The following is a 20001-nucleotide window of genomic DNA, read 5'->3' as shown; positions in this document are numbered from 1 at the left end:
TGCTCCAAAGACACTTCAGTGAGCCCTTCTCTGTCTGCTTTATTTAAAATTACAACTCCTTGTTTTTCTTTTTTCTATAGCACTTACCTACCATAGGTGACCTGTAATATATTTCAGTTAACTATTTATTCACTGTCTCCCTAATCAAAACGAAAGCTCTAAGACAGCAGGAATTTTTACCTTTCGTTTTTCATAGCTATATTCCTAGTGCCTACAACAGTGCCTGGCCACACAGTTGATACTCGACAAATATTTGTTGAATCAGTGAATAAATCTTGTCTAATTTATATTTTACATTATTAAATTATAAACTAAATAAACCAAGTACTTATCTTGGAAAGGAAATTCTGCAATGAAAAAAAATATATGAATATAGTTTTAGTAAGATACAGTCTTACTTTGAAAATAAATCTTTTTCTCTTTTCTATCATTTACAGCAAAGGAAATACAGAAATTAAAAAAAATGACAACTAAATTCAACATAATTATATTTAAAGCCTCAGCATTGAAGATCTGTTTTCAAAATTATAGGCTTTTTTTTTTTGCCCCCCCCCACCAATATACTACTTTTCACCACCATAAAAAAAATTTCACCTCCAGGAAGTATGTTTGCATGACACACCAGCTTCCTAAGAAATGAATAAAACATTTAACTGTTAATTCTTAAAACAGAATACAATTTATTCAATAAGAACTAAGATGAATTTTTAGAAAATCAGTGTATTAAGCTGAACACTATCCTTCTTCAACTGCCTTTCATTATTTTCCTTTGTTAATCTTTCCCAGAGCTTAAAAAATATACATATATATATTGCTCTAAGGCTATAATAGTACTAAAAATAGTTGTTTATCTAGCCAATTCTTTTATAATGAAGAGGAGAAAAATGTAAAAAAGAGATGACAATGTTTGCAGATAAACACTGCACAGTACAAGCACCCTTTGAATGAAAGTCTATTTACTCACTAGGCTAACAACTTACACCTGCCAGTCATGAGAACAAATAAATTCAAATGAGCATTCCTCATTGTCATCAGATAGGAAATAAATTGATGCACTAGGTATGGGTGTAAACTGTGTCGCTCCAGTTAATCAAAATTAAATTTCACTTTATATTCATACATTTTACAAGGCTACCCCAGAATTCTTTTGCTAAGGGAAAAATCCCTCACAAAACTAAAAACATAAAAAAAATTTTTAAAAAAAGGAAAAGGGAGAACGGGAAAAAAATCCACTCTTCATTTTAGATGTTCAAATGTCACGTTCTACCAAGCCTTTGAAGATTACTTTGATATCTCCTCTTTCCCCAAGGAACTCATTACTTGTGTTTCAGTGAAGAAGGTGCTGACAGACACCAGCTCCCTTATTAAAGATCATCTTTTTTGTGGGAACTCAGCGAACTAATCATACTGTTTTCAAATTTAGTTAACAGGTTGCTTTTGGCATGTTGACGATAAAGCCATTATATTCATTTCAAGTAAACGTTTCAATTGTTTTGTAACTCTAATGGTGACTTTTATTTTGTATTACTTACCAAGTCCTAAAAGATCAACAGTGGGCTCTGCAGTTTTTTTAGGGCTGGTACTTTTTTTAAGTTCCAATTGTTGATCTTCTTTCTTCTGCAGCTTTAAAATAAACAATTAGATTTATTAATTTTTCTTTAATAAAATGGGACAAGCCTTTTAATCCCCAATTAATTACATACACTTTTGACAAAGTTACTGCAATGAAGCCTATGAAGCCTGATGTAATGAAGCCTACAGCATTTATTATTATACAAAAAACAAATAAACATGATCTCTGAGCTTACAATTCTTACATTTAAGACCCAAAAATGATGAATATAAATCTTTTAATATAATCGTTCTTAACCATTAATTTCTTTATGTGCAATCTATTTTTAAAATTGCACTTAAAAAAAAAAAACTGCATTTCATATTATTTGCTAGCCACTTTTAATCTTAATCCTGTTAGCCAAGGTCAGTGAAGGCTGACCATGTTAGAATCTTCATAAGCATACTGTTACTCCTACCATCCACACTGCTGATATGTTAAATGCCACTGTATCAACAAAAGCTTAACAAATGTTATTTGATATGTTTTCTTTCTTAGTTTACACCATTAATAAAGTTTTGCAAATGATATCCTTCTACCTCTCAGGAGTCCAAGCCACAGTTATACATTTCAAACTAGCTCTTTCTCACTTACAAAAACATGTTTAAAACAGAAAGAGAAGACCTACGACTACTGGATTCTCAACTCTAAAGCTTGCCTCTATCTTAAAACAAGAAAATATTCATTCACTCAATTCATTCTTCATACCTTTCCTACAAGATAATTTCTTCATATAACTACCTAAAGAATTCATAACTTATCTGTTAGATGATTTGTTAGCTATTACAGATATATAATTTCTAAGAACATGTATTTACCCTTACTTGTTAGTTAAATTGTCTCCCTTGGAATTATTTTTTTAACCAATTAGCCTGCCATCGCAGGTATCAATTCTTTAAAACCTTCTCAAATACCGAATTATCAGCTTGTGCCTATAACCAAGTTTCTGAAGTTTATCATTTCACATTCTCTAGTCTTTCATTTTTCAATATCCAATATAGGTAAAACTTACCTAAGGATTTCAAAATAATTTCAAAGAAAGTATACTAGTAGCAACTACTTTCAACTGATTATTTAAACCGCAAATTGGATGATCCATGTTAGTATAAACACTCAAATCCATAAGGAAAACTGAGGTTCAAACGGCCACAGGCATGTAAACTTCAGTGCTCCAGCAGGGTAGGGCCCCAACAGCTTCCTGGAGTAGGTCCTCAGTGGTTACATCTGGCCTGTAATACTCTGGACGGTGTCTTATGCTCTGTTGTTCTTATTAGTTGCCATCTAGTCAGTGATTCAAAGCGACCTTATGTACAACAGAACAAAACACTGCCTGGTCCCACAGCATTTTCTCCATTATTGGTCTTAGGCTTAGAGGCACTTAAAGATCTAATACTGAATTACTTTTATTTAGAATCAGGAAATTTCAGAGTTGAAAAGAAATGTAGATTAACTGGCCAAGTTCATTCATTTTACAAATTAAACTGTAACTCAGAAAATCATATGACAAGAAAAACCCCAGTGCCATCGAGTCGATTCTGACTCATAGCGACCCTATAGGACAGAGTAGAATTGCCCTATAGAGTTTCCAAGGAGCACCTGGCGGACTTGAACTGCCCACCCTTTGATTTGCAGCCATAGCACTTAACCACTACGCCACCAGGTTTTGTTTTCTAGCCCCAAATTTTAGAATTATTTATTTGGTATAATGTTTTATTGAATCTTCTTCTTCCGTGGAAAGAAGCATGTGACAGAAATCAAACTTTCTATCAGCTTCCTGCAGTCTAAGAATTCTGAATCTCTTCAAATTTTTATTTATTTATTTTTTTAATTAAAATCCAAATTCTAGTTTATAAGGCATTTTCCCACCAAATTAGAGTTGTATGAAACCATACACTTACCATTTTGAAAGCAAGAAAAAGACAAGTCAAACCATGCAGAGGTCCTCCAGTAATATCCACTCCCACTACCAGAACTATTACAATTCAGAAAACATCCTTCTTTCCAAACATTCATTCATCTATCTGTGTCCTAAGAGTTTCCTTCCTTCTTAAGATTTCAATTGCATGTTAGTTCAAATGGGCTCTGGTGGTGCACTGGTTAAGCGTTTGGCTGTTAAGCAAAAGGTCAGCAGTTCGAATCCAGCAGTCGTTCCTTGGAAACCCTATGGGGCAGTTCTACTCTGTCCTATGGGGTCGCCATGAGTTGGAATTGATTTGACGGCAATGTTTTTTTCTTTTTTTAATAGCTTAAATATTGGACTAGGAAGAGGTAGTCAAAATAATATATCTCCTTTCTTTACTCTACTGTATAATCCAGTATTTCAAAGCTCAAACATTGAAAGTTAAACCTCAAGAAAAACGATAGGAAGCCCAGAGTAGTTTTTTCCTCATGCCTTATTGCAATACCTGCAGCAACTAGGCAATATGATGGCCTTTAAACAACCTGACACTCTAAATTAAACAGCAGCACCCTGTGTTCCCCCTGAAAGCCCTGTCAGGATCATTCTGAAGTCAATTTACTTTCTAAAACAAAACATATTTGTTGCTCTATTTATTTATAACATTTATCACCAGTGTTAATGCTCAAAGAAGAACTACACGCCAATTCCCAAATATATAGTTAAACATGTCGGTTAACAAAATAAACTGATGTATAACTGATTAAATCTGCCTTTTGACCAAGCTCTTCTAAAACAAAAAATTTTCAAGAACATGTCTGATGTCTACCACACTTGCCTATAGCACAAATAGTCACATATATCAAATAATTTCAGGATATACAATTAGGAAACTTTAAACAACAAAAATATTAATATACAAGAACAATTATTTGTACTTTTGTTCTATAGCATACCAACTACTCTTCTAACTTACAAAGAATAAAAAGATAAAATTATTTAAGATTATTTGAAATACAGCTACCATATAAACAAAAGGTATATGATATCTTGAGGCCAAATTTTAGAAGACAAAAGAATGAAAATATTATTATTTTGTTAGGATTTATGGGCAGGGATTAATAAAGTACAGTAACAGTTCATCAAGACCTTGACAACGACATCTTCTCTCATTTAACTGTCACCCTTTAGACATTTCACATTCAGCTCAAGAATAGCAAATAATATTTATGGAATCATTCCACTTTAAATTCTCCTGCTACTAAAAACATCACATATGGAACTTTCCTTTTAATAAGCAAAAGCGGTATTTGACTGTGAGTAGCAAAACTAGGCAATCTATACTTTAATAAACAAAATATTCCAACAAGCAAGAACACGGGTCTGCTCAGATAAAGCAATTTTATAAAATGTCATTTCTTTAGATTCATATTGAGCAGATGTCTCATTCAAATTATTAAGGCTTTTATTAGCAGAAACTTTACCAGCCAATCCTATGGTAATTCATAACGCTACTCTACAGAATATAACTGAATGAAAAACTATTTCATTTCCAACTCCTATATTTACCATTTCCTCTGCCTTTAAACAAACAACATAATAGCTGAGCCTTAGAACCTGATGCACAACTTCTAGCTGGCCAGTTAATACAGATAATAACATTAATGCATACTCAAAGAATAGGGGAGTATGCAACTTTCTAAGTTTTACAGAAATTTTCTTTAAAAAACATATCTCAAATTATGCCTTAAAAACTTTATCTATAATCAGTTTCCTTTAACATTCATAGACTCATACAACTAGAAGAGACATAAAATCCATTCATATATTCAACTGTCACTTTAAAGTTAAAGAAATTAAAGTATATGATTTTTGCAATGGCTCTGTGAATGGCTACAGGTTGTTGTTGTTGTTAGAGGTGCCTTCAAGTCAGTTCCGACTCACACCAACCCTAAGTACCACAGAACAGAACACTATCTGGTCCTGCGCCATGCTGACAATCATTGTTACGCTTGAGCTCATTGTTGCAGCTACTGTGTCAATCCATCTCGTTGAGGGTCTTCCTCTCTTCTGCTGACCCTCTACTTTACCAAGCATGATGTCCTTCTCCTGGTACTGATCCCTCCTGAAAACATGTCCAAAGTATGTAAGATGCAGTCTCACCACCCTTGCTTCTAAGGAGCATTCTGGTTGTACTTCTTCCAAGACAAATTTGTCCGTTCTTTTGGCAGTCCATGGTATATTCAATATTCTTCGCCAACACCACAATTCAAAGGCATCAATGCTTCAGTCTTCCTTATTCACTGTCCAGCTTTCACATGCATATGATGTGACTGAAAATACCATGGCTTGGGTAAGGCGCACCTGAGTCTTCAAGATGACATCTTTGCTTTTCAACACTTTAAAGAGGTCCTTCGCAGCAGATTTACCCAATGCAACGCGTCTTTTGGTTTCTTGATCGCTGCTTCCATGGTATTGACTGTAGATCCAAGTAAAATAAAATCCTTGACAACTTCAATCTTTTCTGTTTTTCATGGTGTTGCTTACTGGTCCAGTTGTAAGGATTTTTCTTTTCTTTATGTTGAGGTGCAATCCATACCGAAATCTGTGTGGTCTTTGATCTTCATCAGTAAGTGCTTCAAGTCCTTTTCACTTTCAGCAAGCAAGGGTGTGTCATCTGCATAACGCAGGCTGTTAATGAGTCTTACTCCAATCCCCCCATTCTTCTTCATATACTCCAGCTTCTCAGAGTATTTGCTCAGCATACAAACTGAATAGGTATGGTGAAAGGATACAACCCTGACACACGCCTTTCCTGACTTTAAACCACTCAGTATCTCCTTGTTCTATCTGAACAACTGCCTCTTGATCTATGTACAGGTTCCTCATGAGCACAATTAAGTGTTCTGGAATTCCATTCTTCCCAATGTTATCCATAATTTGTTATGATCCACACAGTCGAATGCCTTTGCATAGTCAATAAAACACAGGTAAACATCCTTCTGGTATTCTCTGCTTTCAGCCAGGATCCATCTGACCTCAGGAATGACATCCTTGGTTCCACATCCTCTTCTAAATCCAGCCTGAATTTCTGGCAGTTCCCTGTTGATACACTGCTGCAGCTGCTTTTGAATGATCTTCAGCTAAATTTTGCTTGCACGTGATATTAATGATATTGTTCAATAATTTCTGCATTCAGTTGGATCACTTTTCTTGGAAATAGGCATAAATCTCTCTTCCAGTTGGTTGGCCAGTAAGCCATCTTCCAAATTTCTCAGTATAGACGAGTAAGCACTTCCAGAGCTGCATCCATTTGTTCAAACATCTCAACTGATATTCCATCAATTCCTGGAGCCTTGTTTTTTGCCAATGCCTCCAATGCAGCTTGGACTTTTTCCTTCAGCACCATCAGTTCCTGATCATATGCTACCTCCAGAAATGGCTGAACATCAACCAACTCTTTTTGGTATAATGACTCTGTGTATTCCTTCCATCTTCTTTTGATGATTCCTGCATCGTTTAATATTTTCCCCATAGAAACCTTCACTATTGCAAATCGAGGTCTGAATTTTTTTCAGTTCTTTCATCTTCAGAAACGCTGAGAGTGTTCTCCCTTTTTGGTTTTCTACCTCCAGCTCTTTGCACATGTCATTATGATACTTTACTTTGTCTTCTCGAGCCACCCTTTGAAATCTTCTGTTCAGTTCTTTTACTTCACCATTTCTTCTTCGCTTTAGCTGCTCAACGTTCAAGAGGAAGTTTCAGAGTCTCTTCTGACATCCATTTTGGTCTTTTCTTTCTTTCACGTCATTTTTGACCTCTTGCTGTCTTCACATATGATGTCACTGATGTCATCCCACAACTCGTCTGGTCTTTGGTCAGTAGTGTTCAACATATCAAATGTATTCTTGAGATGGTCTGTAAATTCAGGTGGGTATACTCAAGGTCATACTTTGGCTCTCATGAACTTGTTCTCATTTTCTTCAGTTTCAACTTGAACTCGCATATGAGCAATTGCTGGTCTGTTCTGCAGTCAGTCCCTGGTCTTCTGACTGATGATATTGAGCTTTTCCATTGTTTCTTTCCACCAAACAAAAAAAAACCAAACCCAGTGCCATCAAGTCAGTTCCGACTTATAGTGACCCTACAGGACAGAGTAGAACTGCCCTGTAGAGTTTCCAAGGAGCACCTGGGGGATTCGAACTGCTGACCCTTTCGTTAGCAGCCATAGCACTTAACCACTACACCACGAGGGTTTCCTCTCTTTCCACAGATATGGTCAATTTGATTCCTGTGCATTTCATTGAGCATGGTCCACGTGTATAGTTGCTGTTTACGTTGTTGAAAAAAGGTATTTGCAATGAAGAAGTTGTTGGTCTTGCAAACTTCTATCATGCTATCTCCAGCATATCTTCTATCACCGAGGCTGTATTTTCCAACTACCAATCCTTCTTTCTTTTCAGCTTTCGCATTCCAATCACCAGTAATTATCAATGCATCCTAGATTCCATGTTCAATCAATTTCAGACTACAGAAGCTGGTAAAAATCTTCCAACTTCTTCATCTTTGGCCTTAGTGGTTGGTGCGTAAACTTGAATAATAGTCGTATTAACTGGTATTCCTTATAGGCGTATGGATATTATCCTATCACTGACAGCATTGTACTTCAGGATAGGTCTTGAAATGTTCTTTTTGACGATGAATGCACCACCATCCATCTTCCAAGCTGTCATTCCCGACATAGTAGACCATAACACTGTCCGATTCAAAATGACCAATACCAGTCCATTTCAGCTCACTAATGCCCAGAATATCGATGTTTATGCATTCCATTTCATTTTCACGATTTCCAATTTTCCTAGATTCATACTTCGTACATTCCAGGTTCCTAGTATTAATGGATGTTTGCAGGTGTTTCTTCTCATGTTGAAATATGCCCCATCAGCAAATGAAGGTTCCAAAAGCCTGACTCCATCCACATCTTTAAGGTTGCCTCTGCTTTGAGGAGGCAGCTGTTCCCCAGTCATGTTTTCAATGCCCTCCAACCTGGGGGGCTCATCTTCCAGCACTATATCAGACAATGTTTCTCTATTCATAAGGTTTTCACTGGCTGATTCTTTTCAGAAGTAGACTGCCAGATCCTTCTTCCTAATCTGTCTTAGTCTGGAAGCTTACCTGAAACCTGTCCACCATGGGTCACCCTGCTGATATCTGAATACCGGTGGCATAGCTTCCAGCATCACAGCAACACACAAGCCCCCACGGTATGACAAGCTGACAGACACATGGGGGCAGAGCCTAATCTTACAGAGCTCTTTCCCCTACACCAGGATGTCTTTTCCTTAATAATTTCTAATTATCACAAATTAAATTAAAAAAACAAATACTTACCCAGCGCTTACTATGAATGGATACTGTTTGTCTAATGACACAAACATAAGCTGCAATAAATGAACCACAATCTATCTGATAGAAAGGAGATGGCAAGTATATAAATGATTTTAACACGAGGTAGAATATAAGGACCATATGAAAGGTATGAGATGCTATGGAGTTCAAAGGTAATGGTGGTACGTGATCAGGACTTTATGAAGGCACTGATATTTGCTTTGAGGTCTAAGAAAGACAGCAAGGTGTCTGTTAGGTAGAAGTTGGTAAAGGCACAATGGGAGGAAAAATGGGTATAGGATAGTGAGAAAGAGACTAAATGGTTGCTCTATCTGACTAATGCATAAGTGTAAGGAAGTCATAAAAGACAAATGTGAAAAACTAGGGCCACACTATGAAGGACCTGAATAGTCAGCTAGAACTAGTAATTGGATAGGTCACTGATTTTGAACGGGGGTAGTAAAAAGAAAGATATTACTCATGGGCAAGTATTTGGTGCTTATGAACTATACAGAGGAAAAAATATTTGTGTACCACTGTTGTAGGCATGGGTATTTTGTGGCTGTGACATGATCAAAACAATGCTTTACAAAGATTAACATTAATCTACAGCCTCATTAGACCTTCAAATCTGAAATATGTTTTCTAACAAGTTACTCAAAAAATACACAATTCTCAGAATACCTACTACATCTGGGTGCTTGCTGGAATCTCCAAAGTGGGATTTAACATTTATGAAAATTTTTAGAAAACTTTTATGAATGATGAGTTACTCAAAAGATCATATATTCAACTATACAAGTAGAAAGAGTCAAAAAGGGTCTGAACTTTTGTTGTTCACCCATTAAAGCTGTTCAATTGTATGCTATGAACATATTAATAAAAATCACTCAGTTTTATACTCATTATAGACTGATAGCTATAATTACTATATGTGTGCTTTAGCAAGTGAATTATATATGCCCTTGTTTATAACTATTTTATGTGACAAGAAATCTTGTATATAATCCTTGTTTATTCCCAATATCTTATTTATCTTGTTTTTCTTATTCAGATTCAGAACCTTGTTAAAGATTCCATGCTTTCTCTTTACCAGCCTTTATATTTATAGATCTTTTTCACATTAAAACATCCTAACATGTAGTGTACTCTGTTTCCGGATTTTTTTTTTTTCTTAAATTACATTTTTAGGGTTCAAGTCAGAACTGTAATCTGCATTTTATTTTCCCAATCATCTGAACATCTTTCAGTAAAAGGCTCTCTAAATGGCCTAGACACACCATTCTCCCAAATGATATTATCACTGGGCTGGAGATGATTTATAGAAATTTCAGAACTTGAAACAGCATTAGAAGACATTTAGTTAATTTATTACATGAAGTATAAAACACCACTACAGTATCTCTTCTACTCAGCCAGTCTCTCTGTGAAAAAGTTGCCAGTATTATGGAATCACTGGAGATGATGATGCAGCTATTCTGTATCTGGACAATTCAAATATTTGAACATTTCCCCCTCAGGCAACTTATCATACCTTCCCATGTATCCCTACTCTGAATACCACAGCCATGCAGAAAAGGAATGAATGGAGTAGAGCACTGAGCAGCTGCAGCAGAGTGCTGATTTACACAAAGCTTCCATCATTCTAAATTTTCCAATGTTTTCTTTTGTGCTATTCAGAGCAGTTGAAGTTTGGCTGTCTTTATTCCAAAATTTTACATTTATCCAATTTTTGTTGGTATATTTATGTTTAATATCTTTTGAGAAACCAATTCTGTCATGCGGAGTCATAACTAATCTTTACTGCTTGGTCATTTGGAAATTTGAACAATATGACATTAATGTACTCAGTTAACAAAAATACTGAAAAGAACAAAGTCTAGGAGGACTGAGGCCTAGAATGCAGAGAAGTTCCTCCACATTGGCATTAATCCTATTAACGGGAGCTCTTTGGGCACAGCTGTCCATTCAGCTTACAAAGCTACCCCACTGTCTGATCATCAGGCCTACCTGTCTATATCTTGACCAGAAGGATATCTAAGAATATTAACCAATAAGCTTAGTCTGGCAGGAACTGTCCTTAGGAAACCCATGCATGCAACTAGTGAGTGCTGTTAATACTCCGAAAAAAGAAGCAAGCAATTGAAAAAAAAAATCCATTTGAATTTTCCAAAGAATCCATGTCAGGCTCAATGGTACAACATTCATAGTCCATTTAGGCTTTCCTTTTAAAAATCAGGACATTTGCTCATCTCTATTTTTTTTTTAATCTTCTGATTCCCATCTTAGTTTGTACAACTGTCCAAGAGTGACCTACAGTGCTCTATAAATTAGATCTGCAAAGTTTCTCAGTATCCAACATAAACCACTGAACACCTACACTGGCAAGTGTCCTTATGTATACAAAGCAATACTTACTCACAGGATTTTTGTGAGAATTAAATAAAATCATACACAGGGAGACCCTTTCACAATGCCTGGCAAATAGGGGCTTCATAAATGGCAGCTGCTGGTGGTTGTTGCAGAGGTACTTTTTTTTTGATAGCTATGTGCCAGGACCTATAAGTCCAAGGAATACAGAGATGAATATGATATGATTCCTATTCTTAAGAAGTTTAAATTATATTGAACAATGAAACACACACAAATAATTCTGGCTCAGTGTGAGTCAGTGAAATGATGGAGTTTTAAAAAAAAAAAAGTAGTAGTAGTAGTATTCTGGATGTTCACAGGAGTGGCATGCATTAGGCTTGGCACGTGTCTGAATGATGTATTATCATGAGATGGGTGACCATATGTCCTGGTTTGCTCAGGGTAATTCCAGTTAATGCCTGTTATCTCAACTTACTGTTAATAGAGGCTCCTCTTACTCTTAAGTATCCAGTTTGAAATATCCATCCCAATTATACTTAGAGCCTTTGCCTTGAGATAAGAACTGGCTGCAGTATTGCTGGACTTAAGATTCCTCTTAAGTCCCATGTAAGCTCCCTGAGGGCCGGATGATCTTTTCAAAGTCCTATATGACTTAGCCAGACTGCTGGCAGAAGTCCAGTCTTCCTCTCAGAAAGGAATTAGCAAAATAAAAAAAAGTCAGTAAATCCAATAAAGAAGTGGGCTCTATCTACAAATCTTTAACAGTCATATCACTATTGTTATTCTCATTTTACACAGTAGTCTGGAGGTTTGCAGGGAAGGAAGATGATGGTAGTGTTTTATAATTATCAACTTACTTGTTATCAAAAGTATATAAGAGAGAAAGAAAAAAAAAAAAGCTGAACACATGGTTTTAATCCCAGCTTGGACATTTCCCAGCTATGCGACTTTGAACAAGTCAATAAGTATCTCTGAGTAGGGCTGGCTTCATGACACATGTTATGGATTGAATTATGCCCTCCAAAATATGTGTTGTAAATCCTAACTTCTATGCCTGTGGAGGAAACCCTGGTGGCACAGTGGTTAAGTGCTACACCTGCTAACCAAAAAGGTCGGCAGTTCGAATCTACCAGGCACTCCTTGGAAACTCTATGGGGCAGTTCTACTCTGCCTTATGGGGTCGCTATGAGTCGGAAAAAACTTATTGGCAACAGGTCGGTTAGGGTATGCCTGTGGTTATAATCCCATTTGGGAATGGGTTGTCTTTGTTATGTTAATGAGACAGGATTAGTATAGGGTGTGTTTTGAGATGTAAAAGAAATGAAGTCTTGACACATGCTACAACATGGATGGAGCTGGAAGACATGCTGAGTAAAATAAGTCAATCACAAAAGGACAAATATTGTATGACTTCACTTACATAAAAAGACAAGAAAACATAAATGTATAGAGAACGAAGTTTATTAGTGGCTACCAGAGGTAGAAGGGAGGGGAGGAAAGGGAATTAACAGTGATAGAAATATCACGTTAAGGGTAGGATTGCACAGCTGATTATTTTAATTGCTGTTGTACACCTGTAAAAAGTTGAACTGGCAAAAGCTGTGTGATAGATACATTTACAACAACAAAACTGGCTGCTGAGGCTGCTTATGTACAACCAAAAACCTCATGGGATTTGGTTTCCTGGTTTGGAGGTTCAGGGTCATGGTTTCATGGGATATCCCAGTTAATTGGCCTAATAACATGTTTAGTGCTTCTGTTCTACCTCCTAGTTGGAATGCATAGTAAAAAAAACTATTCTTTTTTTTGGGTCTTAAAAACTTGCAAGTGGCCATCCAAGGCACGATTGATCTCTACATGCCTGGAACAACAGAGGAAGAGGGAGAGTCAGGAATAGAAGGAAGATACATAATGTATGGCTAATTGCCTCCTTTACCATGAGACCAGAAGAAGTGGATGGTGCCTGACTACCATTACTGAACATTTTGATCCAAGATTCCATAGAAGAATCCTGATCAAAAGGGAAAAATATAGAACAGAACTTCAGATTCTCAAGGGCTCCAGACATCTTGGAGCCATGAAGCCTGGTTGTAACCCTAAAACTACTGCCCAGCAACAACCTTTAAATCTTAAACCAGAAAAAAAAACCCTGAAGTCTTCTTAAAACCAAACAATAGTTTAGCTTAACTAGTGTAAAAAAAAGTCTGCCTTGAGCATTATGCCCTTTTAAGAACTATCTATTTGGGATCAAACTGACAAAAGCAGTTCGAATGATTAGAAAAGAACCTTAGGGGGTAGTGAGTTTATGTTAATGGAGAAAGGAACAACTCAGAAAAGGAGGGTGAGAATGGTTACACAACTTGAAGAATGTAATTGCAGTCACTAAACAGTACATGTAGAAACTGCTAAATTAGCACTTTTTCCTTTATATATTCAACAACAACAAACTAAAATTTTAAAAAACAGATGAGTTAATTTTGTGTAGCATTTGCAATGTTCTGGTAAAAAAAAGAAATACGTAAGTATACACAAGCTCTGAAATAAAAATTGTATAATTTTGGTGATTCCATCTACAAGTTACTTAAAACCTGCATTGCACAGTATAAAGACTGAATAATAAAATTCATGCAAATAATTTAAAATGTTAACATTTCTTTACTTAGAACATTAAATAGCAAATAAAAACACCATAACAATTCAAGAGACTGCAGAAGAAAAAAAAGACCTTTATTTAGGAAATTTAGTGGCACTTTATTTCTGTTTTTTTTTTTTTTTGAAAAAAAAAAAAAAGTCTTCTAATTTTCACTAGGTCTCACAAGCTGTGCCACTAAAAAAAAAAAGGACTCCCCAAATTACATAGCTGACTCTTTTTCTGAGCCTTGGTTTTTGGTCAGTAGAATAATAATAATATTATCTGTCATACTGACTTAAGATAATATGTCATAATATTTAAGATAAATTATTATAACAGTGCTTTGCAAACTGTTCAAAAACTTAAGCACTTGAGATTTTAATGTTACTATTATAACTTAACTCTTCTTTCCTTACTATTATTTCAGCATCTGATTATCATATCATCAGATGCTATGACCAGAACACAGCATTAAAATACTTATTTTGCGTGGTATTTTACAATGCTAGCCTACTTCAGGTTCTGGGAGCCTACTTTATCAGACACCTTACATTGTTATAAGATTTCCGTTACAACCATATTGTGAACTCTCTAGAAAAAGGGGCAACTTATTTCTAGATCATGAGGCACTTGTCTTAGTTATCTAGTGCTGCTATAACAGAAACACTACAAGTAGATGGCTTTAACAAACAAATTTATTCTCTCACAGTTTAGGCTACAAGTTTGGTTCAAGGCGCCAGCTCCAGGGGAAGGCTTTCTCCCACTGTCAGCTTTGGGGGAAGGTCCTTGTCATCAATCTTCCCTCTTCCAGGAGTTTCTCAGTACAAGGGCCCTGAAGCCAAGGGACACATCTTACTCCCAGTTCGTCTTTCTTGGTGGTAGGCGGTCCCTCCTCTCTCTGCTCACTTCCCTCTTTTACATCTCAAAAGAGACTGACTCAAAATGCAACCTAATCCCACAGAGTGTGTCCTGCTTGATTACATAACTACCTCTAATCCTGCCTCTTTATCATCATAGGTTAGGCTTTACAACACATTGGATAATTATATCAGATCACAAAATGGAGGACAAGCACACAATACTGGGAATCATGGCCTACCCAAGTTGAAGGATAGTCTAGGGGGAAACAATTTAATCCATAACAGCACCTAAGAGAGAATTTCATCATTTAACTCCTTGCAGTAGTGGAAACACAAATTCACTGTGTCAGAAACCACTCGTTCAATTTTCAAACATGAAGGATGTTTCTCTACTTTAATTTCTTGGTTTTAATGAAGTAAACCATTATTCAATTATTAATAAAATACATTATTGTTAAAAAAAGAACAAAATACTTTCTAACCTCTTTATTCCAGAATGTTGTATGGTTATTACTGAGATAACATTTTTTGATACTTAGTATGTCTAAATTTGCATCTTAAGTATTCTAGTAATTTGAGAAGAAATCCATCCAAAGATATAATTTAGTATTATTAGAACCACCCCCACCACAGTAACAACTTCTATTTCTGGAGTTTCCATGTACAGTAAACCCATGTTTTTATTTTTACCTTTATTAGTTAATGGCAAGCCAACCTGAGTCACGCTGATATGTAAGGGTTTTGAGAACGGTATCTACTCTTTCAGGCAAAGCCCAGTGGGTTGAAGTGCTGTGTTGCTACTACTGCTATAATTACAATTACTACTACCACCACCACTACCACTACTATACCAAAAACCAAAACCAAATCCATTGCATCAGTCGATTCTGACTCATAGCAACCCTACATGACAAGGGTAGAACCGCCTCACAGGGTTTCCACGGGATGGCTGGTGGATTCAAACCACCAATCTTCTGGTTAGCTGCTGTAGCTCCTAACCACTGTGCCACCAAGGTGCTGCCATTACTACTACTATAAATACTACTAGTACTTCTCTTCCTCCTCAGATAAACTTCCAACCCAACCTCATCTCCCCTACCTCAGGAATGGAAATTTTCTCTGTATGACACTTCCTCAGGACTTTCAGAATAATACAATGCTACCTTTTACTGACTATTAAAAATTTGTACTTAAAATATAAACAGCTGGCTACTTTCCAATAGGTATTAACACTTGTTTAAATTAATCCATAGGTGACATTCATGAGAAGATAATGTCCTCCCTCCCTATCTGTGGCCTTCCGTTTAGAAGGATCTGCTCTACAATTATGAGATATATGACCCTGGATAAATTTTTCTCTCTTAATGTTAATGTTTCTCATTTGCAACATGACCACATTAAAACTTCCTAGGGTGATTTTGAGAATTAATTAGTACTAATAAAAAATGTTTAGCACAATGCATAGCAGTTAGTAGAAACTTAAGAGTTAATCTCTTGCCCCCTTATTTCTTTTCCCATTTTTGAATCCTGTGACAATATACTACAACAGATAGCACACTGGTTAAGAACACGAACTCTGAAGGCAGCCACCTGAATTTGAATCTCCACTGTGTGCCCAGGAATAGATTACTTAACCTGTGTCTCTCAGTTTCTCATCAGTAAATAAGAACCATAATAGTATCAACATCACGAATTTGTGAGGACTACGAAATAATATACATAAAGGGCTCAGAACAATCACTGCCAAATGCTAAACACCAAGTAAGTCTTTGCTATTTTTATTACCTTCAATGACCCGTCTAACCTAACTGTAAACCCTTCTACCTTGGCTGTAACATTCTTTAAAAATAAGCTTTAACTTAGTAACACTACCCCTTATCAAAGCAGTTATTTTCTTATTCTCGATTTAAGGGAATTTCTAATTTGCTAAGAAGGACTGTAAAGCTAACATCCTTACTGAAAAGTATTCCTTTTTTTCATCAAATAGGAAATGAAAACTTTGCACATAAAGTTAACTGGATTTCCTCCCTTTTTATAGCCTTACTTGTAATAAAGCTTTAAATGATTGCAAAAACATTCTAGAATTTCCATGACGGGAAAAAAATGTTTCTAATTTACTATAAGCTTATATTAGAACCTAAAATATGGTTTTCTGCCATAATCTATACACTTTTTAACATCACAGTTGCTTTAATAATGAGTAAGTATTAAAAAGCTATTATAACTTCAGCTGGTTCCTTCTTCCTTTAGGCTTGAGGACATATACAGTTATTTAACCAACAAAGTAAGATTACTATCATCCTGTTACTGTTTTCTACAAGACAGTAATTCTTACTTTAGCTACTCCATTCTTTTTTTCTTTTTTAATTAGGCAAAACAGTATGAATAGAGCTGAAAGAACTTTCTTCTAGTGATCAAAATCGTTTCAATCTAGCTAAATTATTAACTAATTTAAAGATAATCTCTTAACTGTAAGAACATTCTATACACCTGATTAGCACCAACGAATAAAAATACTAGTTTCTACATCTATCAGATTTTGTTTAATAACAATATCAAGTTTTGGTAGAAAAATGCAAAGCAAATGATAAATGTCATACAAGACTGAAGAGAATATAAACTGCTTTAATCACTTTGGAAAACTCCTTAGCAGTACCTACTAAAGCTGAACATATACATACCCTATATCCCAACAATTCCACTTGGCTTGCTAACCAAAAGAAAGCCAAACCTGTTGCTGCTGAGTCAATTCCAACTCATAGCCACCTTGTAAGACAGAGTAGAACCCCATAGAGTTTCCACGGAACACCTGGTGAATTCGAACTGCCGACCTTTTGTTTAGCAGCTGTAGCACTTAACCACTACACCACCAGGGTTTAATGAGATCATGCTCATCAATAAAAAGTGTACACACAATAATATGGATGAATCTCAAAGACATAATAAACAAAAGACAATAATCTCACAGAAATAGTTCACACCGTATGACTGCATTTTCATGAAATTCAAAAAGACAAAACTTAGCTATGCCGACAGAAGTCTGAAGAGTGATTAACTATGAAAGTATTGACTAGGAGAGACAAGACAGTGCAAGGGTGCTAGTAATGATTTGTATGGTTATCTCTGCTCTAGGTACACAGTGTAGAAATTTTAAAAAATTCACTGAGATATACGCTTAAGATCTGCATGCTATACTTCAATAAAAAGGTCAAGAAATCTAAAAAACTGATTTCTAAAATTAAATCTCTATGAAGTTATTTAAAAAATGTTAGTTTCAGATACATATACCCTCATAATACAATTACAGTTTTTTGTAAATCTCTAATTTTCTGTTTAAAAATGGAACATTTTGAAAACAAGTGGAAAATAAAATCCCAACAGCAATTCTAAGTGACATCTTGTAATACTGGTTTTATTGAGAAAAAGAATAGTGATATCAAGCTTTAGATTCTACAAGAACAAAATCCAGCAGTTACTGATCACTTCCTTAAACTACATTTACTGTTTGTATCGACCAGCTCATTTACATAGGATAGTTTAGCCTATTTAAAAAGAATGAATCTAGGGATTTAAACACTTATTTAAGGATTGTTCCACAGTTTTAAAAAGCAGGCTTCTAAATAATGGCTATTATAAGAGAGTAAATTAACTCACCCCATATAATGAATATATATATATATACATACACAGGGATTGGCTTCCCAATAAGCAAGGTACGTGTGGGCTTACTTGTGCTAATTTACTAATCTGTAGTACACAATTTCACGTGGGCTTACTGGTTAAATTGTCCTGTATGGAAGGTCCTCTCTCACTGGCTCAGGATTTTCTTGATTAATATATAAAGTTTTCACAATTTTTCTGTAAGTCTCTAGTCTCTATACTTTTTTCCTTCTTTACAAAGCTCATACCATTAATTACAACTGTTTCCTTAAATTTTACTGAATAGGACTGGAAACTATGGGGCAGTTCTACTCTGTCCTATAGGGTCGCTATGAGTCGGAATCGACTCAACGGCACTGGGTTTAAGAGAGTGCCATGAAAATCTGTAAGCATATCCATATGAGTACCCAATAAATTGTTGGCTTTCATAAGTTACTACTGGGTGTACATATCAGCTAGAGTTTATTTACTCAAAGGAAGATACTCTTTAAAGGTATAAATATAAATACAAGGAGGACCTGAATTAGTTTTAGTGTCTTCATTTATAACATTCTGTGGTGAACACTGCTCCAGAATTTCGTGCCTAATCACATCCCCTCAAATCCAAACACGTGACAAAATACCAGCCAGGCTCAGAACTGAGGTGCACATCTTCCTGGACCAGAAACTGAACAAAAAGGCAATGCACAGAGTGGGAGTCAAGCCACTATCCTACAGCCCTGTGGGCCGACAACACACAGTAATAGGAGATTCTGAGTCCCCTTCACTGCTTGAAGCCAGAGGCTAAGGCAGGTCTTTCTAAAATGATATGAAGTAGAGGCACATTACTGCGAATTCAGCAGAATATTACTTTTTTTTTTTTCCTGGGTTTTTGGGTATTAGTAAAATTTAGTTTTAAGAAACAATGCATGCAGTACTCTATTTCAAAATCTTGGAAATATACCATTCTGTTGTACTTTCAACATATTCTATAAAATAACTTTATCAAAGATAACTCATCTTTAGCAGTCATTTAACCCTCAGTATATAAGGAAAAGGGAGCCCCAGTGGCATAATGGTTAAGCGCTCAGCTACTAACCGAAAGGTCGGCAATTCGAACCTACCCACTGCTCCGTGGGAGAAAGATATGGCAGTCTGCTTCCATACAGATTTACAACCTTGAAAAGCTACGGGGGGCAGTTCTACTCTGTTTCGTAGGGTGGCTATTGAACTGCCCCATAGTGTTTCCAAGGAGTGTCTGGTGGATTCATACTGCCAGCCTTTTGGTTAGCAGGCATAGCACTTAGCCACTACACAACCAGGGTTTCCAAAAATCTATTAGAAATTTCAATAAGAACTGAAACACAGCAAATCCAAATTTTATTCCAAATTTTTCTGGTTTTAAAGGTATATAAATCTGAAATCTACCACTTGTCTGTTAGTTGGTCATACTGTGGTGGCTTATGTATTGCTGTGATGTTGGAAGTTATATCACCAGTATTTCAAATACCATCAGGGTCAGCCATGGTGGGCAGGTTTCAGGGGAGCTTCCAGGCTAATACAGACTAGGAAGAAGAACCTGCTGATCTACTTCTAAAAA

General features: G+C 36.0%; 1 protein-coding gene across 5 annotated transcripts in view; it reads right to left on the bottom strand.

Annotated features, from left to right (window-relative positions):
• Window positions 1-20001, bottom strand: part of SMAP1 (small ArfGAP 1) — a 207306-nt gene that overhangs the window by 40284 nt on the left and 147021 nt on the right. For all 5 annotated transcript variants that reach the window (XM_049895294.1, XM_049895303.1, XM_049895313.1 and 2 more), the window contains one exon: window positions 1533-1623. In XM_049895294.1, coding sequence (XP_049751251.1) covers window positions 1533-1623 — 91 coding nt within the window. The remainder of the gene's footprint in view (window positions 1-1532; window positions 1624-20001) is intronic.

Source organism: Elephas maximus, chromosome 1 (genome assembly GCF_024166365.1).
Source record: "Elephas maximus indicus isolate mEleMax1 chromosome 1, mEleMax1 primary haplotype, whole genome shotgun sequence".
Lineage (NCBI taxonomy): Eukaryota > Metazoa > Chordata > Mammalia > Proboscidea > Elephantidae > Elephas > Elephas maximus.
Note: the sequence above shows the minus strand (reverse complement) of the source record. Positions and strands in the feature narration are given on the sequence as shown.